The 24,944-nt window shown below is 39.5% G+C and overlaps 1 protein-coding gene across 1 annotated transcript in view; it reads left to right on the top strand.

The window, feature by feature from the left end:
- The first annotated feature begins 283 nt into the window (after positions 1 to 283).
- Positions 284 to 24,944, top strand: part of SYK (spleen associated tyrosine kinase) — a 46,124-nt gene continuing 21,463 nt past the window's right edge. Inside the window, exons 1-3 of the mRNA XM_041399626.1 lie at positions 284 to 320; positions 17,092 to 17,545; positions 19,037 to 19,197. Coding sequence (XP_041255560.1) covers positions 17,132 to 17,545; positions 19,037 to 19,197 — 575 coding nt within the window. The 5' untranslated portion in view covers positions 284 to 320; positions 17,092 to 17,131. The remainder of the gene's footprint in view (positions 321 to 17,091; positions 17,546 to 19,036; positions 19,198 to 24,944) is intronic.

Raw genomic sequence — 24,944 nt, 5'->3', positions numbered from 1 at the left:
CCACGGGGTCCGCAGGAGACGGACGGTCCCTCGCCCGCGGAGAAGCGACGCCGTCGGGCCCGGGGGCTGCAGCGGTGCCCGGCCCTCGCTCCGGCCGAAGACGGGTCCGGGGGGACCGCAGCCGCGCCCTCTGGAGAGGAGGGAGCGCTCGCCCGCACCGCGCTGAGGAAGTGGCCGCGGCTGCGAGCGAAAACGAGGAAGCGGCGGATCCGGCGGCGCTAAGAGAAGGTCCGGCCCCGGTCCGGCCGCCAGAGTCGCTCGCCGGGGGCTGCCTGCCGGAAGGAGGCGGCGGCGCGGAGCAGAGTGACCCCGAGGCAGCGGTGAGCAGTGGCCCCGGCCGCCAGCACAAGGAGCCGCAGGGCCACCGGCCCGGCGCCGCCGGCCCTTCCCCGCCGGGACTGGGAATGGGAACGGGGCCGGGGTCGGGAATGGGAACGGGGCTGGGATCGGGGACGCGGCCGGAGCCACAGGAGCGGGCGGCGCTGCTGCCCCCGGTGCGGGGTTGGGGTGTCGCGGACACCGGCAGAAAGGAGAGCCCGAGCGCTCAGCAGAGGGCGGGAGGGAGGCTGGAGCACCTGGGACACGGGAGAGTCCTAAGGAGCGGCGGCAGAGAGGAGCGCTCGTGTCGGGGCGGGAGCGGGCGGCTGGAAACGCACCACCAGCCTGAAACCTTGCTGTATTGCGGTGCTTCGAAAATAAATACCACTAGCCCAGCGTCTCAGGAATTTAAATCTAAAGCTTAGGTGCAAAAGAAAATTGATTTTGCTTTGCTGCGAGACATTACTGCGCTGGCAGGTTTTAAACAGAGCCAAGTGTGCACAAAAGTAGGTCTGCTGTCTGAATGGTACGTAGCCTGTGAAAGAATTATGACTAAAAAAAAAAAATCTTTTAAAAAGTGCGTTCTCTTACCAAACTTCCCTGTTTTGTTTCCAAGAAAACAACTGTTGTTTTTGTATCACTGGTAGTCGATTCTCTAGTCAGAGAAATTTCTCTTACTTTTGTGTTTTGCCAGCATTATTCAGTTATCTTTGTTAAAGTGCTGCATGCACTTTATGTTCCAACTGTCTAGAATAGTTTGAAGTGATGTTTAGTGATGTTTTCTTGGACAAAGTAAAACAAGACTTTTGTTAGATGAAACAATCCGTTAGAAGAGTGGCAAGTGGAGTCCTAATCTGGTCAAGTTACATGATATATTGTAAAACACTTATTTAAGGTAAATTTAAAATTAAATTGTTCTTCTTTGGGGCATTAACAGTTTATAGGATTTTTTTTAATGTTCTTTTCCATTAGGTTTCTTTCTTGGTCTTTTTATCCACAGAAGCATAGATCTCCTAAGTCCTTGGCTTGAATCCATGGAGTAATCCATGGACACAGCCATCCGGTACAGATGCATGTAGTTTCAGCATGCAAAGCTCTGTATTTTTACAGGCTTGGAGGCCATACAGTGTAGCAGTGTAGATTGAGACAGTCCTGTAGAGGAACTGTGACTTCTTTTTTTTTTTTTTTTCTTCATCCCTCTGTTGAGCACTGAGAGATAAATAAGGAAGTTTGAATGTTCTTTATTTTGTGACAGTTATCTTGTGAGGGAGAAAGATTGTAGTCATAGATATGTATGTTTTAACTAAAGAGTTTGAAATCAGATGTGATTCTTGTAAAAATTTGCTGAAATAGATAAAAGTATATAATTCTTTTGGTTTTCACAATCACTTAAAATCACCACAAAATACCATGATAAATACATGTTGACATGATCAGGGGTTTTTTCAGTTAAAAAATATTAGCACTCTGTCAAAGCAAGGGTGAACTGTGCAGGTTTCCCTTTTGCACATTGTTGCAATTTGGTAGAAGAGCAGAATTACATCCAAAGCCACAGGAAGACAAAAAACAAATTTATTTTTAGAATTAGGCAGCAGTTTATGTTGAGCACAAAATAACAATTTAGAAGACTGATGGTGACATTATACGCTTGTCTTAAGCACCTTTGAAGATACCAATGGCCAAAAAATAAAAGAAAAAAATCTACAGCAATTTTCTTAGTCTCCCATCTTTACTTCTGTATCTGTTAGGACAGAAGTATTGGAAGTGAGAGAAATAATTTATGAAATGTATGTTATGTTCAGAAGTCACAGTCTCTCGATGATAATTTTCTCCTTTTTTTGCAAATTGCACTTCTTTTTTTTTTCGTAATCCTTTTTCAAGATGCAGTATTTAGCAGAAAACAATGACTCCAATGCCATTTCTGATTTGAATACTATAAGTGTAAAAAATCTGTTTGCATCTGCATCTACTTAAAATTCTAGGTAGTGTTATCCTTTTTCCAGCTTTATAGACTTTTGGGTCAATACCCCAAGATCTGTTGTGTACACATTACACAGAGCGTGCGAGAGTCAGCCTTCAGTTACATGTGTTTAGCTCCAGAATAGCACAGCTGAAAAGAGGAACTTGTCAGGGTTTATATCGTAATTACAAGGAATACAAGAGTTACCTATGAATGTGAGTAATAGTTACAGAAAAATCATCCCAAATGAGTATTCTCTGTTATATAGTGCTTGAAATAAACTGCTAGCTGTTTCTAAAAACTACTTCTTGACTGTAAGCGTGTGCTTTAGTGAGTTGATTCATTGGGGCAAGAGTGCTTATACCCTTCAAGGTATCTGTTATGAAGCTGAAGATGGACTTGCAGGTGTTTGTGGATTTCAGTAGTAAGGTTCAGTCATAGGAATGAAAACTTCTCATCTTGCAAGGATTTACAGTATCATCTTCTTAATTTCTAACATAAGAAAAAGTAAAATACCAACTCATTGTAGGGAAACAGTTTTGTAGTTCAGTTTGACAGTAGTTTTCCTTGCATTTGATAAAAGAAGAGAATTTTGGTGGAGGAGGACAGCTCACTAGATGTCTCAGCTGGTATTTCTATAAGTGTTTTTACAAAAAAGAGTTCTTAATAGCTGTACTACTTTTACAGAAAAACATTATAAATTTCTGCAGTTGGATTTAAGCCTTTCAACCACTCTCATGAGAAAAAGAAACCTTGGGCTTTGAAGTATCCTTCCCTAATCTTTTGTATGGTGTAGGATAGTACAATACACAATTATTAATATTTATTTGAGGCATGGTCAAATCATTTGATCACAAAGCTCTAGCTTAGTATTTGCATTGTTATTTTAAGGTTCTAATAGCAAGGGTACGTAATTGATACTGTTTACCTTTTAGTTTCATGACACAGGGTAATGTGAAGTCATACAGTTAAGTAGAAGTTAAGCGGGAGAAAACATTTCCTACCGACTTCTTCATTGCATGTTGGGGTGATTGGAAAACATCAGTGTTGCAAATGGGAGAAGTGCGAAGGAGTCTGTATGTGCCTGAACCAAAAAGAAAAAATTCCAGGATTTTTGTAGCAAATGATAATTAGTAAATAAATATTGTGTTTGACACAGAAATAGTGCCTGCCTCAAAGAAATTAAATATAATTTTGTAGTTTGTGTATGCATTCCAAATTTGAAATTAGGTTACAACTTCTTTTACATACAGTGATTAATATCTCTGTATTAGGAGATATTAACCATACTCTTTTTAGGAGTGACTCTTCTAAAAATGAAAGAAAAGGTAAAAATACTTTTGAGACACACAGGTATCCTAATGTTATAAAGTGACTTCAGTATATCTATCCAGCTCTGGGGTCCCAGCACAGCAAGGACATGGAACTGTGGGAGCGAGTCTAGAGGAGGCCACCAAGGTGATTGGAGGGTCATGACCACCTTTCCTATGAGGAAAGGTTGAGAATGTTGGGAATGCTCAGCCTGGAAAAGAGAAGCATTCCAGACTACCTAACTGCAGCTTTGCAGTACCTGAAGGAAACCCTCCAGGTAGAGAGACATAAGAGAATGTAGTGACAGGACAAGGTAGAATGGCTTAAAACTGAATTGGTTTAGATTACATATTAACAATAAATTCTTTACTGTGAGCATGGTGAGGCACTGGAACAATTTGCCCAGGGAAATTGTGGGTATACCATCCCTGTAAGTGTTCAAGGCTGGCTCCCCAGGATGGGGCTCTGAGAAAACCTGATCCAGTGAAAGGTATTTCTGCCCATGACAGGGGGATTGAATCTAGATGATCTTTAAGGTCCTTCCAACCCAAGCTACCCTATGATTCTATGATATGTAAAATGCTGCAAGCCTTCTCTTTCTACCAGGAAACAGAGCAAATAATTTAAAATTTGCATGTATTATAACCTAAATAACCAGCATACAGGAGTATGATTACAGTTAGTTGGTCCAGTTTCACTATCACTCAGTGTGTAGTAAACTGATGTTAGAGTATGTTGGTTAACCAGCTAGGTCTACTCAGTCATTTCTCCAGTTTTGCCCTTATTTGCTTTGAGACAGCATTCCTCCAAACAGATATGGATTTCCAGGTGCTTGAGTGGAAAAAATGTCCAGTAAAAATTACAACTTTGCCTTCTTTAAAAATGGAAAGAGGCAACAGAAGGAATTTTTCAGCACTGACACTGAGCAGAAGTAAGATATGAGGTGCTAAAAGCTTTGATAAAGAAGCAGGAGTTTTGGCGTGATAGTATGTAAGTCCAGCCATGTAAATCCCTGAGACAATATCTAGGCTAGGGGTGGAGCTGAAATTGACAGGAAACACAGTTGTGATTGGAGGCAACCAGAGAAAACACATTCTGGAAGTGTTAGAGTAGGATATGTACCAAGGAATTGCACAATGGCTCAAATATTTTAATGTCATAAATCCTTATCTTAAAGAAAAAATTCAATACAATGAGTAAGCTGTCACCATTTCATACATCAGCCACAGCCCATCCCTACCTTCATGGAGAGCCATTCTCTTATTTCCCCCTTGTTTGTATAAAATAACTAAGTAAATGAGTGGGGGGAAAAAAGAGGAAGAAACCATAAAACTTGTAAGACGATAGAAGAAATAGGATCCAGAACATATAGAGACAGTATGTGTCTTAACTAAAGCCCGTGTGACTGAGAATGGGTTTTAGTTGCTGTATGGTATGCTGGATCTAAATGCTAAAATGTGTGTTGCTGCTGATCACTGTGTGTGTAGTTCTGCTTTTAAAAGTTCTAGTATCAGTTTCAAAATTGGCTCAGTTTAAAACAATGTCTAAATGTGTTTTACAAAACTGATGTCTTGATCTTTTGATAGGGTTGCCTGCAAAGTTGATTTTCTTCATCTAGATTCAAAACCTGAGATTAGAAATATTCTATAAAGACAATCGTTTCCCCCCTAAAATTCTTGTAAAGTACATTACAGAAAAGCTTCAACTGAAAAAAAAACTTTTAGTTATTTTGTTTGGAGAGAACACAGAAGAGGAAGCTGGTATGTGTGTAATAAGCAGTTGCTTATGGGTAAGTTCCTACTCTGGGAAAGATACCAAATTTGATAACTTGAATCAAGAAGATGAATCTGTGCAAAAAACCACAAACCTAAAATTTTGTTAAGGTGATAATCTTTGATATCATAGAATCACAGAAAGGTTTGGATTGGAAGGGACCTTAAAGATAATTTATCTCCAACTGCACTACTATGGGCAGGGACACTTTTTTAAACCCAGTTGCTCAATATCTGGAATATGTGGAATGTTGAGCAAAGGAAGCAGCACTATTATTATCAACTTTGGCCTAAAGTTATAAACGCCACTGGTGCATTTCATAGAATTCATATGAATTCCACAGTGTTTTGCTCAAGAGTTAGTAAAGTAAGCAAGCTGTTTAAGTAAAATTATTTTTCCAAGTCAGGTAACTGGATTAGCTATCCTTTGAATCAGAAGGAGTCTTGCTGCTGTGAAGTGAAAATGATCACTTGCTTAAGATAAGTATCAAGTTGGAGAGGACTGCTCTGAACAGTTCTGACACCGCAGAATTGAGGTGATGATTAAGGAAGGCTTTGAGTAACTTTTCTGTCCTCAGTTGTCAGGTGCAGTTGGCAAGAAATCTTCTGCTGCCTCAGGTGCAGGGAATAACTGTGTGACAGTCATCATCCAATAAATGGATCAAAGATCTGCTCTGCAGGTACTTCTATGCACAAAAGTGCAGGGCAAACCCCCCTGTATGGGATAGGGAAACTCAAACCCACTGGAACATGCTCTGTGAAAAGGATGCAGAGCTGTGTTCACTTGGAAGCAGCGGTGTGTTGAGGCCATGATATTGATAGTGTGAAATCCAGTTGCCTCCAACTTTCAAGAGATAAGTTTCATCAAATGGAGGTGGCTTTTTGTTATCCTGACATAGCAACCTTCATATGACAATTACCAGTGGACCATTTGGAGATGTAGCTGTTGATGCTGTGTGGAGAACAACACACCATGAAAAAAGAAGCCTGACTACAAGCTGTTTTTTCCAGCCTGGCAGTTTGTCATGCAAGAGATAGGGAAATACTGCCTATTGGCCCAGAACACACTGAGGCCAGGTGCATCCTCTTTCTGCCCAGAGTGATAAATTGGCCTTGTCAAGAGTATTTAGTTGGCCCACGGGTTGCTAATGGGCTTTTCTGGAACATTCTATGTTTTATGTGAGAGGAGAGGTTAGGTTTCAGCTTGTTTGCTGGCTAAAGTAAGTTCCTGCCTGTTAAGAGGCTACTCTGTCTTTATACCAATGAGAAGTAAGTTCTGTCTGTGCTGCTTGTTCTGATGATAAAGGTTGATATGGGGAGACATGCAGACTTAATTTTTTCTGGATGGCTGATGCACTAATTGTTATGAAGAGTCTCTTTTGCAAAGCAGTGTGCCATTTATGATATCTGTGACCTCATAAAACATAGTCAGGAAGAGCTGGTGCAATTGTTGAATGATAGTATTTTTTTAAGAGAAACGTTCCTTTCCTGACAAAAATGCTGTTAAATTAAAAATGCTTTACTGGGGGAGTATTGACCTGGTTGTCTTGAGAACTTGTAAATGTCCCATCCCTGGCAGTGTTCAAGGCCATTTTGGATGGGGTTCTGAGCAACTTGGTCTGGTGAGAGGTGTTTCTGCCCAGAGAGTTTGGAAGTAAGTGATCTTTAAGGTGCCTTCTAACCTGAACAGTGCTGTGCTTATATATTTCTAATTATTAGATAGATTTTAAGAAGGAGATCCTTAATGTTGTCAGTCTGGCTGTGTGTGCTGGTGTCACATCTTCCTTTCAAAAAACAGAAATGCTTGGCCTTTTTTTCCATACCTCTGTGGGTATCAATTCTTCGTGAGTGTAATTTCCACTAAGAGATAATGCTTACAGTGTGTTTGTAGCAGACCATTTACCTGATTTGTGCTCCTAGCAGAAGCTTTTCAAAAAATAAGGTGGTATTATTATAAAATAAAATACACTTTTTACAGACTCTAGAAAGTGGCACTGAGAAGGCTTTTGTGGTTTTATAGAAGCTTGCCTATTCTAGGAGTATGAAAGGCAAGCTGGTTTTGTTCCTGCAATAATTTCTGTGCTTTATATATAAAGCAGGGTACTGCAGATTGTTTCAGATGACAAAATAACCTTGGTCTGAAAGAGGAACCTAATTTTGCCACTCTGACTCATGGGCAAAGTGCATTGAGGTGTCGGTTCGGCAAAAGTTTTAGCAATTCTAAAGACAGGCCAATAAATTTCACATAAGGAATGAAGTATAATGGGGTCCAAGTGTTCCTGCTTAACAGCAAGTGAAGGCTAATATTCATGGCTGAGAAACTGAGACCATTTATATATCTGTAGCCTCTAGACTTGGAACTAACTAGAGCTAGACCTGCTCAAAGAAGGGGAGTTCATACCTGCATAATAGCTTTGGAAATGCCAGCCTGCAACATTTACTGGTTTTTAAAAAGTTAAATGAAAACACTTACTGGAATGTAAAATAAACCTATCTTGTGGGTCTGCTGACTAGTAAGACCACAGTGGTCTTTATCTGAAACTTTGAATGAAATGTGGCATTTTGTCTTAGTTCTGTAAGGCTACAAAACTTTGAGACTGCTGTAATAATGTTGAATTTCTCCTGGGTTGTTTATTTTAATGGATGAAGCTTTTCATTCATCTTTTGTTTGATTGTAGCAACTTCTTTCTAGAATTCATGATGCTTTGGTTCTGAGATGTCTTGCTTACCGGCAAATTTGCTAAAAATGTCACGAGGAAGGAAAAACGAAGTTATGGCTTGTGGATCCATCCACACTTGGACCCTAATCTTTCTGGATGAAGACAGCCTTTCTCAGTTCTTATGGTAATGAAAATTTAAAGTGTCATCAACTCTCTGCTCAAGGCACTTTTTGTGTGTGCTTGGATACTGGGCAGATATTCCAGGTTTTGACTTCCTGGAAAAAGAGGAATGTTTTGAGTCAATGTTTTTGGTCTAACACTCTGATAGATCTTTGCAACTTCTTTCTGGATTGTGAAAAACCGTATTGTGAATGGACCGTAGTGAACCTTGAAGGAAGATTTTGGAGTCATTTGGGGCTGGGCAGAAATTTAGTGAAATAGTTAGAGGTGTCTTTGTTTTACTGTGCTATCACTATCTTGTCCATGACAGTTTTGTTATCACTGTCTCTGTAAAAACTTTACCGTAAAAATGAAAACATATTCCACTTGGCAACATGCTATACTGTCATATTTAATGTCACTGTAACTTTGAACTTGAAAACATGCAGGCCATTGGCTAAGCAGTTCAATCTCTTTTTAGTGATTTCAGTGATTGCTTGGAAGAAAGGTGATAATTTTTTGGTTTTCACATATTTTCACTGCCTCTGTAAGTTCATTTCACAGCTCCTTCTGTGCATTCATAGTGGGATCTATGGTATGCAAAGGTTTGCCTTTTACTGTAGTTCTGGGAAGTAAATATGTGTTTGAAACCATAAAGGAACAATACATATATATGTACACACACACACACACACATAAATACATATATATATATATGTGTGTGTGTGCATATGCATTTATGTATGTCTCAGTTGTTCCTGCAGGGAGGTAGTTGGGGCTCCCTGACTTTTGTAACTGCACCCCAGCACAGGTGGTTTTTTTCTTCCCCCCCAGCATTTGGAAGATGCAATTCTACCTGTACTATTCTGCAGTCACTGCAGAGCCACAGCTGGTCTTAGTGAAGGTCTGTCTGTGCCCAGAGAAGTTTTTTCACATCTTGTCACAGCAGGAAAACAGGAGATTAGACAGGGGTCTGCCCGCAGTATCTGAAATGCTTTCCTGCAGATGTACCTCATCCCAGTGGTTCTGTTATTTATAGGGTGGTTTAATAGGGACCAATCACAGTCCAGAGTATGTTGCCCAAAAGGGAGCAGGCTTCCCCATACAAATGATGCTACCCATTTTAAGTCTGAAATTCTTTATTTGAGACGTGCATAGGGAGAGGCAGTGTTTGCATTTGTGACAGTGTAAGAGTGGAAGAGGAGGTAAGGGAATGACTGATGGAGCATGGTAAAGATGTAGAAGTAAATGTTCACATTTTTGTGTAAGTGATCTTGTTTTTTCTTTTTCTATAAGGAAAAAAAACTTATTTGCTTTTGGATTTTTTAGTTGTTTGTTCCTATTTTTAATATGCGTGAAAGTCATAGGATTTTTTACTTCCGTGGAAAGAATTATTGTAATCCATAAACACCTGGCCTTTTTTTTTCTTTTTCTCTTGCAGTAGCATTCTGATCTATTTAAAAGGTCAAAGCATAAAAACCTTATTAGAGGAAAAGATTATTCACTTATTAGTGAAAAGATTATCAAATACATGAGAATCCCAAAAGAAAGGTATTGTATAGGAGAGACAATAGATTCCTAGCATCAGTGAAGAATGCTTTTTTAGTGATGAATGCTCCTCCATGAGCTCAGTACAGAAGCCTTTATAGAAAAGCCCTGAATAGAACATATGAATGCTGTGGTACTTTTTCTGAGCATCTATTTGCCTTGTAATAGGGCAGTAATTGTGTTGACAGGTCAAGTAGTTTTTCCTCAGGAAATATTTCAATAGCTAGAGTGCCTGGAGTATGATGATATCGGAATGTCAGATGCAATTTAGAGTAAATGAGGGCATTTCTGGAATGTTTCAATGGAGAAGAAAATATCTATCTATCTGTCCTCAGTATTAAGATGACTCAAGAAAGTAAATCTATAGGAAAATATTTTTTAGGTGTGTTTGTGATATTCCTTTTCAGTTCATTTTGTGACTGACTCCTTGATTCAGGAGGGGAAATAAATGGTGTTCACCCTAAGTATAGTAGATAAAATACCAATGTCCCCTGTTTAGTAGGCAGTTATTTGTTCAGATATGGCCAAAATGCTGAGGATTTACAGGATTTACGTGAGGGCAAAAGCTGTCTCTTCTTAAGCTCAGGAAGAGGCTAGCTAGGCCACTTACTTTCATAATAACAATGAAAAAAATGAACCTGTTACAGATTGGACAGCCCCAAAGCTCACTGGTCATATTGTAAGATTCAGGTTTTGAATTCCCCATCAGAAAAGTCTTCTGGACCAAAGCTGCCACATTCCCTACTTTTCCCAGACAGATTTTAATTAAGCTATGTTTCTGGTAAAGAATACATCTCAGAGTTTTAAAACCTTAGCAGAAACACCAGTGTCACCCTGAAAGCATCACAATAAAACAAAAAGAAAGAAAATGCTTCAGAAACCAAACTGTTAAATTAAAATACGGAACTTAACACCCGAGACAAGTATTTTTACTAAATGAAAGTGCTAAGGAAAGGTTCCAGTGTTGAAGAAATAAAAAATTGACAATATGAGTTTCCTTGCATTATTGCCAATATGAATTGACAATATAAACAGATAACAATATGAAACTTGCTAAAAACTAACACATGCTTCGTGTATCTGTCAGCACCGGCCAGGAGCATGTGTGGAATAACAGGAAAGTCTTTGCAGATGAAGGCATTTTTAAAGTCTGAAGAATAAGGCAAAAAACGGAGCACCATGGCTTAGATTGTCAGTAGAAGGCTGCAGAATTCAGAGATGAACGTTTGATTGTGTGAGGAAAACTTTTCTCGGAGAAGCTGGAGAAACACATGCACAAGCATGAGTGATGGAAATGTTGCTGCAGGCTGTAAGCTGATAAGAGACACACAGTAGGTGTAGTCTGAGACACAATGCCCTGGCATCAGTACTCAGCAAGGGCACTTCTCTGAGGAAGGTTCAGCAACTCAACGAAATAGAAGTGTCACTTTTCCCTCTTGGACAGTACTACAGTACATCCTCTTCAGTGTGATGTAGTACTGAAGTGGGGCATTGTTTGAATGAGTGAATGAGTGGGACATTGTTTGAAGATGTCTACAAAAGTTGCAAAATCACCAGTATTGCCAGTTGAATTACGCAGGATTTCAAATGTTTTTCAGTAGGTCAGTAAGTTCACTCTAGTGTCCTAATCAAACTCTAGTTTGCTTGAATTACTTGATAAAATTATATTCTGCTGCATTTCCTGACCTGATGACTTCCTTTTAGACACTTGCTGGGTTCTTCCTTTGTTTCTGCATAATTTGCTTGTAAAAACTCCTCTCCTAAGGTGTGGATAGAAAGTGAATCTTCATGTTTATACAGAAAGGTAAAGGAGGCATATAGAGGTAATCTGATTATCAAATTAAGACTGCCATTCAACTGCCTACATGCATTGGAAGATTATTTTAAAGGTGCAAAAATGAGAATAGAACAGTAATTCAAATCCATTTTCTCTGTTAAACTTCTTTAAATTTAGTTTGTTTAAAAGTGAGGTAGTAGCAATGAATTTATAATACTTCAATGCTAATTATTTCAAAGTGTACATCAATTTGGAATATATCTTTAAGATTCTCCTTAAACCCTGAAACTACCAAAACAGTTAATATAGTATATCAAGTCACCATCAAAAGTGTATTTATAATTCTATGCATACTGAATTTCTTTCAGCTGTGTTACATAAGTTGAAAATGTGGAGAAGGATCTTAAAAATACTTGTACTGCTTTTCTCAGAGGCACACATCTTGATTCCAACAATCCTAATTAAGTAGCTTCCAAAAAATACACATTCATATTATTCTTTTATTATTAATGTTTTCCTGTGTATAATTAGAGAAATGTTGAAGTTCTGTGGGTGCTTAAAATATCTCCCTGTTCTAGAATGAATTGTTTCAGTAAGCATATTTTCATCATTCAGCACCAGTGTGCCTTGCAGTTATGTATGCATGTGAGATATTTGTTTTAAACCTTACTTCTTTATTTTCATACCCTGATTACAGAATACTACCTAGAAAAACAAGAAAAGGTGAAAAAATAACTGCTCAAATAGGGAACATTTTTTGTAACGCTATTTCACTGCTACACAGCTTTTGGTCTTCTGTCACATTTCAGTCATCTTACCCATGAAGGAGTAACTAATCAATCAGAAATCCCTGAGTCTCCCACCACACTACTGTTTGGTCTTTTTAGAAAGATTCGTGTTCCTATTTGTATTTTTTTAATGTTAGAATAGAGATCAGTACCTTGGTAGTATTATACTCTTTGCTAGGCAAACTTTTCAATATAGCAATTATTCGCCCTTTATCCTTGTCTAAATATGAGATGAAATAGAATTAAGCTTAGTGTAGCAGTGTCATATAGACAGATTTTTTTCTACCACCTTCCAGGTGAGTTTTCCTTAGTTTTGCTCATCTGTTCTGAATGTTTTGCTTCCTAGTGGACATGAAATGTGTGAGGTACTAAACTCTTGTGCTATGTCAGAAGTACACTGCAGAGTTGATGAGGAAGCTGCCTGAGGGGAAGTGGGTATCTAATTTTCTTGCGTGTTTGTGCAATATTTTTTCGTTCATGTAGGGTAAGCCTGATATTTGCATGCATTTGTAGCTTCCTTAAAAGTCATATTTAACGACTAAGGGGAGAGTTGCACTTTAGACCCTCTATGGCTGTTATGCTCAAGTACCTCTCTTGGGCAGCCAGCCACACTTCCTTCAGCACCCGTAAGGGTAAATCTGAATTCAAGCATTTTCTTCTATTCCATTACTGATCCTAGAACGGTATTACACTCCAAAAAAAGAAGGCAAGATTTTGAAACTCCAAACAAAGAGAACAGCCATCCCAAATTCAGACATTCTTCTTAAATTTTTAAGTGGTTTTTAATCATTATCTAGAGGTTTTTTATGATTATTTTCCTCTGTGTATGCCCAGCAGATGCTGCATCTGTTCAAACATTTCCTACTGTTGCTAAACATTAGATATTCTTCACATATTAGAAAGTGGGGTAGAGAAATCTGGCTTGAAAACTGCCAGCAGTAAACTACTTTGTGAAAGTAAATCAGGCCATTGTTTTTGGAAACAGATATAAATAAATAATTTGTGAAATATTAGAGATCATAAAAATCCTGCTGCTGTTCTTTTCATAACTGAGAAATATTCTTCATATTTTAGAAACTTGTTATATAGCAGGCTTTCTTACTCTGAAGATTTAAGAGACAGTCCCTCACCAGTGCCATCACTCTCATTTCATCTAAATTACAACTAGTGGATTTCCCCCCAGGCCCTCTCCGCCTTTTAAGAACTTTTTTCTGGGCAAATCATCCTGAAGAGTTTGTAGAAAATACTGAGATTAATATGAGACAAAGCAATACTCTGGAGAATAGCCTGATCTGAAACACATCCTAGTCAAAGTGAATTTAAATTTCCGTAGCCATAAAGGTTTTTGTAGTCACGGATGATATGTTTACCCCCTCTAATCCTGTTCCCCACCTCACTTTTATTAGCTGTTATTTTCATTCTAAAGTTCTTTATCTTTTTAAAGCCTGAAACTAGAAGCTTGGCAAAAATTAACTTTAATGAAATACATTCATTAAAATAAATTTCTACAGATGAAGAGCATGGTGATATTTTTCTGTTTGATATTTATTCCGTACGTATTACTGAGGTGTTTTGAGCAGGCACTGCAGTGCAGTACCATTCTTGGCATGAGACTATGGGATTATTTCTTCCTTTTCTCCAAGTTGTACATTGCTGGTGAAGAGCCAGTGTCAATCAGTCATGCATCCCAATTATTTCCTTACTAAAAACCTAGTAGTAAATCTGTTTTCTTCAGTCTTTCCTGAAAGTGCTTGGAACCTACCTTCCAGGACCATTTTGCTAGAAGTTGGATGATGTGTATTTGTCTCCTAACCACCAGGATGTGTGGTGACTACTGGAGTAAAAAAAAAAAAAAAAAAAAAAGACATGGGGGTGTGTGAAGGAAACAAGTAAGCAGGAGTGAAGGAAACAGTAACTAGAACATTCAAAACATCTGTATGTGTAATGACTTTCAGAATAATAGAATCAAAGGAATATTTAGGTTGGAAGGGGTCCTTAAGATTATGAAGTCCAACTGTAAAACTACCCAATTCACTACAAAACCATGTCCCTAACCACCATTCTGTAGGTCTTCAATTCCCTTCAGGGAAGGTGATTTAAACACTTGCCTGGGAAGCCTGTTCCAATACTTGATAACTTTCTCAGTGAAGAAACATTTGCTGGTATCCAATTTAAACCTCCTCAGTACTGCAGGAGGCCATTTCCTCTCATCATCTCACGCATAGGAGGAGACAGATTCCAGCCCTGCCTGGGGTGTCTGCAGCACAGTTGTTCTCCCCTGTGCCTTCCTAGGTGCCCAATGCCATGTCTTGCCAAGACAGACATGCAAAGTGATGGGGCTTGCTTTGTGCTAGGAGTAGAAAAGTCAGGGGGGACATCAGAAGGCTGTAGGAGGGGGGAGATGATAAAAGAGCCTCCTGCTGGCTCTCCTTGAAGGCTTGAAAGGAGCAGCTGAGCCCTGGGACAGGGCAGTGAGATGTGGGGCTCAGCTGGTCTGTGCCCCTGTCTCTGCGCCCCACTGGAGGGCAGGGAGAGATGGCAGGGATGGAGAGCGGGAGGAAAGTCCTGATTTCCTCCACATCTCCCAAGTGCTCAGGCTGAGATGTATGTTGCATGTGATAGTCTCTGGGAAGATGTCAAGAAGGCTTGGGAGAAGAGCTTGTGTATCCTCAACTGTAAGCTCCCATACCCTCCCACAGTCACCCCCAGCTTAGCACAGGTACTCCTGGGGGAAGTGGTCAGGGAAGGAAGAGAAATTTTCTGGGAGTGTTCCCTGCTACCAGTGTACTGGCACTCTTGCACCCACTGTCCCAGGACAGGCTCCTGCAGGAAACCTGCGCAGTGAAACCTACAGGACTGTGCAGCTGGGCAGGGGAAGGGAAGCACCGGCAGGGGCTGCCCTTGCACAGTGCCCAGGCTGCTGCTGTCCCCGGTGCCAAAGCTTGGCAGAGCAAGCCAAGAGTTCTGATGGAGCCTGCATGCCTTGTGTGTGCACCTACAGGGGCCCTGGACAAACCATGGGAAGACAGACCCTGCTGGAAAACATTCTGGTCACAGACCTTCCTCCCATGTGACGCCACAAGGGTGTGAGACACCGCATAGCCAGGAATGCAGATGCTCCAAAAAGGGCAAAGTCTGCTCTGATGGAGGTTTCCCTTTGTTGAGCTTCGTTAAATTACTTTCATTCGAATTCTTTAGCCTTTCCAGGTCCCTTTGAATTGTATCACAGCCCTGTGATGTTTAGCCACTGTTTAGCCAAATAATACAAAATCCTTTTGTATTATTTGTGAATTTGCTGGGGCTGTGCTCTCTCCGCTGTCCACCATCTCAGTGAAATGACATTGATCCTAATCCTGACCCTGGGTTACAATACTATTAACTGGCCTCCAAATGGGCATTGTATTATTGATTGCAATCCTTTGGCCCTGCATTAAGTTACTGAGTGAATCTATTCCATTTGAAGAAAGCTTTGTCTGGTACAGTCAGAATGGTCGTTTTGCATACAGCATTTATGTTTGGTGGTGACTAAGGACTGCCTTCTGTGTCTTCAGTTACAACTTTTCTTTGTTGCAGTTAGCAAGCGAAAGTTATGTTACTAGATTAGTATGGGAACTTAAACCAGAAACTTTTAGTTGCAGATCACAAGAGTAATAAATAATATGCTGCATGAAGCTCTATTTTGTAGGTTCAATATCTTTGCAACTTTGAGATCTCCCTTGTTTGGGATGGTGGGAGAAGACAGGAAGTTCTGCATAGCATGTGGTTTGACTGACTGTGCCCCGTCTAGTTTTCTATACTGTGTGAGCCTTGTTGATTTGACTTTGTGTTCCTCTCCCTCTTTCCTTCCCCACATCAACCCTTTACTTATTCACAGCATAGCACAGTTTATTGATATAGCTACTGTTTTTTGATATGAACACAGTGGACAGCAAATCAGCACTGATGGATGAAATATGAATTAAGCAGCAGGCACAAACAGCTCTGCCTGCTTCAGGACTGCCAGGGAAGGTGTCAGTCTGAAGTGCTGGGTGCTAAAAGGCCCTATATTAAGACTCCCATTCCTCAGTTACACCTTTGCATTATGGACCGTCCCTTTTTACATAGTTATCCACAAAGTCTTCTGCACTTTTCTTCATGTAACTCAGTTGCACACTTTGGCTAGCTACAAGACAAATGTGCTGTTAACCCTGTTCTCATATAGCCTGAACTGTTTAATGCTGATTCCACAGATTGCTGCATGGCTTCCCTAAAATGATGCTTCATTTTATTGTGAAGGACTCATATTTTAACTCTGTATATGTTTCACAACAAACGTAGAAGCAGAAACTGAACTTATGATCATTTTGTCCACTTCTAGCCAAGGCGCTGGGAAACTGGAAAAAGAGCTGCTGGGATTTAGAAAAACAACTTCTAACAAGATAAAAATGGTATCTTCAGTTTAAAATAATTTTTTTGATTGTCAACCTATGTATCACCAACAAATGTATTACTAAAATTACCTCAGACTATGCCCCCTGGTGATTTTCAGGTTAGACATCAGGTGAATTTCTCTACAGAAAGGGTTGTTAAACGTCGGAATGCTCTGCTGAGGGGGGTGATGAAGTCATCATCCCTGGAGGTGTTCAGTGCCATGGTCTTGCTGACAAGGTGGTAACTGGTTCAGGTTTGGACTCAATGATTTTACAGGTCTATTCCAGCCTAAATCATTCTGTGATTCTGCAAACATACTGCAGGTGAACTGCTATCTTACTGGTTTATTGTCTTTTTTCTACTGACATTCATGTCTCTGTATTTTCAGATACAGTATTCTAGATTTGCTGCTTGGAAAAGAAAAAACCATGGCTTCCAACACATCAAACCCTGCTAACCATTTGCCATACTTCTTTGGTAATATCACACGTGAAGATGCTGAGGAGTATCTGATGCAGGGAGGAGCAAGTGATGGACTATACTTGCTCCGCCAAAGCCGGAATTACCTGGGGGGCTTTGCCCTATCCTTGGCCCATGGAAGGAAGGTTCACCACTATACAATTGAGAGGGAGCTGAGTGGCTCCTATGCTATTGCAGGAGGCAAGTCACATGCCAGTCCTGCAGAACTCATTAACTATCACTCCGGGGAAGCAGACGGCCTTATCTGTCTACTGAGAAAACCTTTCAACCGGCCACCGGGTGTTGAACCAAAAACAGGACCCTTCGAAGATTTGAAAGAGAACCTCATCAGAGAGTATGTCAAGCAGACTTGGAATTTGCAGGTAAAGCCAGACTGATCTCACCATAAAGTAATCTTTGAGCTAGGAAAAAAAGAGATTGCAGTGTTTGTTTCTAGCTGTTGCTGGTATGTAGTATTTTTTCACAATGGAATTATAGCTGTTTGAGATTTAACAGTGAGGTGTTTTTCTCCCCAGTAGATGCAGTAACTTGGCAGTAAGTCTAGTTTTCCTGAAATTTTAGTCCTTAGAATTTCTCCAATGTTCTGATCTAGCATAATCTTTTCTACCTCTGCACTAACATATGCCATCAAATTTGGACCAAAAATTAATACATGTAATGAACAAGATATACTTGTATCATTGCTTTTTGTTTGTCTCATTGCTTTTAATTCTGATTTTTTATGGACGGATATGCAGGCAGGCATAGTGACATGATGACTTGTTTTACATCTTACTCTCTTAGTTGGCCTTGCTTCTGTGATGCTAATTTAAGTTATGTCCAAAACAGAAATTGTTCCTGAAAGAGAACAGAGTGCGGAGCACTGCCTATATATCTTCAGTGCTGCAGGGCTCAAGCAGGAATTTTCCATGTGGAGGACAAGATGTTGGATTTTTTCCTAGGAATGACTATGAAGAAGCCAGTCTTAACATGGAAGCAGTAGTGTAGGAGGCTTCAAAGAGAGTATTTGTTGTAGTGTGTGGGGAAAGTATTATATCACCTTGAGATGTCATGAGTTACCTTTATGAACTCATGAAGATACTCAAGGTTCCTAACCTCTTTTGCTGCTAGCAAGTAACTCTATGAATTCTGCTCTGTAAAATATATGGAGCATCCCCCAAACTGGGAAAACCTGAAACTCATACAACATTTTCTATAACTGCTGAGGTTCACAGTGTCTTTTCTGATGAGTCTGAGCTCAGTCTAGAGTGAAGTTGATGAGCTCTGCTTAAATGCTGGTGAAATTAGTGGGGGTTGCCCTCAGATTCTGAGCCCAATTTAGAAGTGGTAGATTGTAGACAAGGTTAGAAATGTCTAAGTTAATATTACTCTGAATAATTCACTCTATAATAGGGACTGTTCTGTCTGGGAAAATTTGCATTAATGTCTTTGACAGACATGCTGCAAGAGTGCAAAGCACATTTGGTTTATTTTAGTACACTGCCATAGCATATGTAATTTGGAGGTACATTTGAAATATCAGACTGACACTAACTTCATTTAGCCATGTCTAATTAGCATAGCAATATTACTTTATTTTAAGCTTAAATACTGATATACCAGTGGTTTTATTTACTGGTTAATTTTCCTTCTTTTTCTCAGAGGAAAAGAGAGAGCCCTAGTTTTGTGATGTTTAGATTACCATATGTTAGTTTCTGGTTTAAAATCTTTATAGTAACCAGGCCTTCACACACAACAATATGTGCAGATTTTGGATGTCCCAAAAGCAGTCCCAAAAGATTGAGAGTCTACCTGTATTCTTTTTATTGCAGAAGATAGTTTAACTGTTTCACTGTCTTTTTACTGCTCTCTAGGGACATGCTCTTGAACAAGCTATCATTAGTCAGAAGCCTCAGCTGGAGAAGCTGATTGCCACTACAGCCCATGAGAAGATGCCGTGGTTCCATGGGAGGATCTCTCGGGAGGAGTCAGAACACCGTATCCTCATTGGGTCAAGAAACAATGGAAAATTTCTGTGAGTTTATTTTTCTGTGGTATTGCTGTTTGCCTCCAGTGTTACTGTACAGCTCTTTTGAATAAATCTCAAATGAGACCATTCCCCTATGGTTTATCCACAGTGAGGGCACCCAGTTCAGCATAATTTACGTGACATGCTGCTTCCTGCCCTAAGCAGGTCCCTCACTTAACTAAAGATGGAAAACTGTAACAAAAGCCTGGAACAGCTGCAGGGGTGTCCACTAGGGCCTGCTTTCACCAGTTGTGGCCAGCCCAGGGCATCCCCTGGCCTTTGCAGCCCCACTGTCAAAGCCTGACCACCTGCACCCAATACACAGGCTTATTAAACTGGTACAATTAGAGACAAACTCGCTATGTTAGCAGCTGTTGGGATCTGTATTTGTCAAGTCCCCTCGGGACAGTGGTAGTGCTTTGTTTTGTAGTTAAGCAATAAAAGGATTGCTTCTACCTTGACAGCACTGTTTTGTGTCTGCTGGTTACCCTCTGCATTTACTGAGCCTAATGATCTTTTGTTTTTTGAGCACAAATGTGGCATTAGGATAGTGACAGACAGCCATTAGGGACTAGAGCCAGGGGTTTGTTTGGAGAATTCTCATTTGAAAAATCCCAGTGTTTTAACAGAGCTGTCTTTTGTCACTACCACCCCCACCAAAAATATTTATATAATGATAAGAAATTTGAAAAATTAGGCTTAAAAGTCAAGGCCAAGTAAGGATCACTTAGAACTGTATAATTTCTGAGGGAAATTTCATCACCTGCCTATGCAGTTTTCTTTAGCACTCAGCCTTCTTTGGCTTTTTTTAGAGGTAGTCCAAAGTGAAACCCCACAAGTGAGTGCAGGAAGGATATGGTTCTTCAGTACCAATTCTTTCACTTTATTGATTTTCTGTAATTGTGCCATACTAATTGCTAATGTGGGTGCTGCAACCCTTACATATTTCCATGTTTCAGTCTTAGTTGACAGGAACCAGTAATTCCTTTAAATTCTTCTCCTAGTAGAGTGAATTCCTATGAGGTCTTAACCACAAACGCTTTGAGTGTAGTGACATCTCATTTCTTGAACTCTATTTTTTTCCCTCAGTACTTCAGTTTTTTGTGTTTCATAGCCAGTCTCACTCAAGTAGCCATGCATGCCTATTTTCAGCCTCATATTCCCTATTGATGGGGACTGCATCCAGAGGGGCACTTACCCTATTGCTTTTTCTGCCATATGTAACAAAACTTGTAATAAGTTTGTCACAGATTTTGTTATAGTTGTTGTAAAAAAAACTGTTACAAAAGTTGCAAAAATTTGTGGAGCCAGATATATCTCTTTCCGCGGCACAGGAGTTTAGAGAATTTGATGAACATAGTTGTTGTTACCAATTAGCAGCCCAGCATCACCACACAACCTCTCCTTTTTCTTGCCCTGTGATTTTCCTAGTTTCTTTTCCTTCTTTTTATACAGAAGATCCAGTAATTGAAAGAAAAAGCAATCCTTTCTTTTAATGACAATTTTGTACCTGAAGATATATTGCTTTTTTGCTTTCCATTTTAATACTTTACCAAACCAACTTTGTATCAACTGAGTCATGATGTTGATCGTGTGTTAAAACTGGCAGCTTTTCTAATTTCCCTGAGGCACACATTGGTTCCTCTGTGGCCAAAGAACTTCTCTTTGGGGCATGGCAGGGAGTGGGGGTGCAGCGGGAAGGAATCTAGTTTTTCTTCAAAGGATCCACAAGCAAGCATTTCTTAACAACAGGGATAGGTTTTGGAGTAAGGGAGAGACATTTTTTAAGAAACTTGACATTTTCAGCTTCTGTTATAAACACTGGTCTCTTTTTAATCTTCTATAAGCAGTCCTACTGCTTTGACTGGAAATATTTTCCCACCATTTTCCTGTGTTCCTTAAAGATGGCCTAGGAGGCATTTCTGATGCTCTTTGTAGTGACATGCTCAATGAGTCATGGGAGAGCATTCAGACCTTCTCCCACAGGACTGGATATGACAATGGATCCATATTTTACATACTTTTGGTGGAACTTGGGTGGCTACTCTCATATCAGGAGGAGAAGCTCGTAGAGGAGAAAATGCTAATTTTAAGGCTCTGTTTAAACCATGAGAACTTCCACTGGAGCTTAAATAATATAAACTGCTAGTGTGTTGATCTTGGGTACCTGTTATTAAGGACAAGACTGTTTACTTCTGCATCTGTAGGATGCTTTCTGATGTATTAATTATTCTTGCACAGAATTCCTATCTGTCCATTTTAGAATGTAGTGGCCACTCAGCTGCCATTTGCTCCTATGGTCTCAGGGAAGACCCAGGGAAAGAACCTGATCTACCTCACAGTTCAGTAGCCAGTGCAGCAAGATAAGTAATGTGTTGTTCATTTGTGTTGAAATCAGTTATTCTACATTCCTCAGCTGTTCTAGCTCTCAGACCCATACACTCTGAGACCCAAATCACAAATAACAAAAGAACTGTCTAATTCAGAGAGGTTTATTTCTTTCTGCAGCGGGTTGTGTAACATGGGCTTGCTCAGCAGCTGTTGAGAAATAAACCACTGATTTCTGGCTAACTGAAGCAGAAGCAGCAAAACTGTTGAGTATGAGTGTGGTGCATTGTTTTACACTTCAGGCACAGATATCACATAGCTTTACTTACCCAGCAGTAGTGCTTGCCAGAATATTCTGTACATCTGTGGATTGAAGGCTTTGAAGTTGTGACTGGGAATTAGTGTTTTTCTAACACTGGTCGAGATAATCAAGCCCAGTAGCTGACTGAAAAGTAAAACTTGCAAACATGTAAGTCTAAGAGATGTTTGCTTGTTGAGGTAGGAATTGGAACTTGGAAACAAAGAGAGGAGCTAGATTTTTGAAGAGATTAGGTACTTCTGAAGTTATTTAACAAGTTCACATGTGAATACTTGTATGTAACAAAAATCATATTGCTTATTATGGAGAAAATAACAAATCTTAGAAGAGTATAATATAACTGTATATTTTTAACAAGGCTCTCCAAAATCTTCATTACACCAGAAATTTGCTATCCATTTGACCTGGCTACCTTGAAACAAAATCCGATACAGCAGTCTACTATGTAATAATACAACTATCATGTAGATTTCTTTAGCACTGCTGTGCAGTAATACAAGATTATCAAATCTAGAATTATTTTAATGGTTTAAATGTGTAAATAGTAGAAAAGCTTCCTGACTGCAGTTCAAAATATCATGAATAGCACCATAAAAATAACACTACAATGCATCCAAGGAAAAATTCTGAGCTAAATGTGGGTGTTTTACCAGGGAATTTTCAAAGATCTTTTTAAAGTTTTATTCATGGCTTAAAAGTCAGTAAAGTATGTATGTGGATGCTAGAGAGTTTGTTTTCAAAACCAAACACAGAAACCATGATGTGAAATAGGAAGTATTTTCTGCCTCTTCTGTCAAGAATGTTTGTGTAACATTGCCACTCTAGGCATGAACTTTATGGGGAAAAAAATAGCAGTGGAAAAAAAGTAAAATATTTCTAAAATTATTTGAAAAGAAACTGAAAATGGAGAACTTTATGTCTGAAGCTGCACTTAACTACACTAACACTTTTACATTCTATATTGGGTGATGAATCTTGACCCAACTTCTGGGGTTTATTACATTTTGTCTGGTGGGGAACATTGATCATAGATCAAACTGTTAATATTGATAACACTTTTATTAATATTGCAATAGTATTTTATTAATAATGCATAATAAAATATTTGTAATATTGTTGATATCTGTGTGAGTTTATGCATGCATGTGTGGAAGAGTTGAAAAATAAATTATAACTTTGCTAAAAGCAAAAAGCAGAAGAGTTAGTTTCCTGTGTAGTTTCACATAAGAAACGCCTCTGATGTGTGGTAAGGGTTGGCATATCTTGCCATCAGTAATGACCACTTAAGTTATACAAGCATGTGATCTTGCATATGTGTTAAAAACCAGGAGTTCTGAAGATGGAGTAGGATAAGAATATTCAGAAATACTGTTAAACTTAAAAATTCAGTATTAGGGAAATTCTAAGTGAAGGCATTGCAAATTAGGACTTTAGTCTATATAAACCTTTTGCATGTGTTCTTACCTTTATGTAGTTCACAAAAAAATATGAACAGATGTGTAAAAGGAAACTGGGAAACTATTTTGGTGTCATATGAGTGTCTTCAGTACATAATGGGAATATTAAAGAGGACAAATCTAGTTTAGACTATTATAATGAGTCACAGTAACATGCCACATCATGGCTATGACAACTAGAAACTAAACTGTTTCTTAAATGTCACAAAACTTAATACTAGTATTTCAAAATATATTTCTGCCTTCTTCTAGGAGTTTGCTGCTACCAGGCTACATACTGTAATTTTTCTGACCATTCTTTAGATAATTCTATCAGTATTAAGTTTCTGTCCATAAAAGGGACTGGACGTTGTTGACATCATAGAGGATGAAAACAATCCTATTAATTGTGACCTTAATTCAGGAATATTAATTAATGATGAAGGTCCTCTTGAAAGTGCCAAGGAGTGCTAGGCTTAGATGACCATAAAAGTTTTTCAAGAGAAATGATGATACACAGACAATGAACTGTGTTTCTGGAGGCGCTGTCTTCCTCTCCACGGCAGCCTGGATGATGCCCATGACTCTTTGGGAGAGCTGTTTACCGATCTTTAGTTAGGTACGTGTTGGGTGCCGTTTGCAGGCCATTGCAGCAGGGCTGTGGCCTCTCAAGACGGGTTCTGCACTGGGTGCTTCAGCGGCAGAGTGCGTCTGAGGTGTGAAAAGCTGGCACCTAACTGAGATAGCTGTACTAAGATCTCCTATTTCAGGTACAGGTTTACTGCTGAGCTGTTTGTTAGGGGTTTGGTGGAGCATGGTGTATTTTGCTGCCAGGGTGAAGTCAACTAAATAGATGAATTTGATGCAATCCTTCTCACAAAAGTATTTTGTAACTGTGCAGCAGACTCACCAGGAGATGAATTTTTAGGTTCCGTTGTAGATAGCAATAGTGTGAAGCTGAGATATCTCCTAAATTCTATAGTGTTCTGACATTTCTGAAACAGCTTTGAATATGTTAGCAAACAGCGGAGAAGAAATGATGCAAATGAAGACAGCAGTCAATCCAGTTTGCCCTTTATGTAATTCTTTTACAGATGGCACCAAGTTCATTTCTTATTACCCGCAAACTTGGAACGTATGCAATCTGTGCAGCAGATCTTTGAAGTGATAATGAGTAGCCATGTTGTTAATAGCATTACCAGAGAGATGGTCAGGAAGAGAGAGGGCAAGACAAGCAGGGAGTGGCTGGAGCTCCGTCAGCAGTGGGGAATGTCAGTATCTCTGGCATCAACAAGGCTGTAATTGCTGACAAGGCAGAGCAGTGCCAAGAATAAAATTTAGCATGCCTTTGAATTCAGCAGCAAGAATAATTTCACACCATTCCTAAAGCAAGCATTTTGCTTTTTTATTTTCTTCATAATTCTCCACTGCAGAATGCTGTGAATTCTGTTTTTTTCTTTACAGTCAATGAGGCATATTGTAATAGCAATTTATTTCTTTGACCCTCAGGGATATTTTTCTTTAGAAAGAGAAGGATCATTTGGGCTTTCAGATGGAAACAGAAAAAACTGGGACATTGTTCTTTTTGCTTCCAAATGAAAATATCAAAGGAAGGAGTGGATAGCTATTTATACTGTCTGTAATAATGCTCCAAATTGTTACTGGTTGCT

The sequence above is a fragment of the Onychostruthus taczanowskii genome, unplaced genomic scaffold, assembly GCF_017590055.1.
Source record: "Onychostruthus taczanowskii isolate IOZ18803 unplaced genomic scaffold, ASM1759005v1 scaffold167, whole genome shotgun sequence".
Taxonomy (NCBI): domain Eukaryota; kingdom Metazoa; phylum Chordata; class Aves; order Passeriformes; family Passeridae; genus Onychostruthus; species Onychostruthus taczanowskii.
The sequence above is the reverse complement of the archived record's forward strand: the minus strand, read 5'-3'. Positions and strand labels throughout refer to the sequence as shown.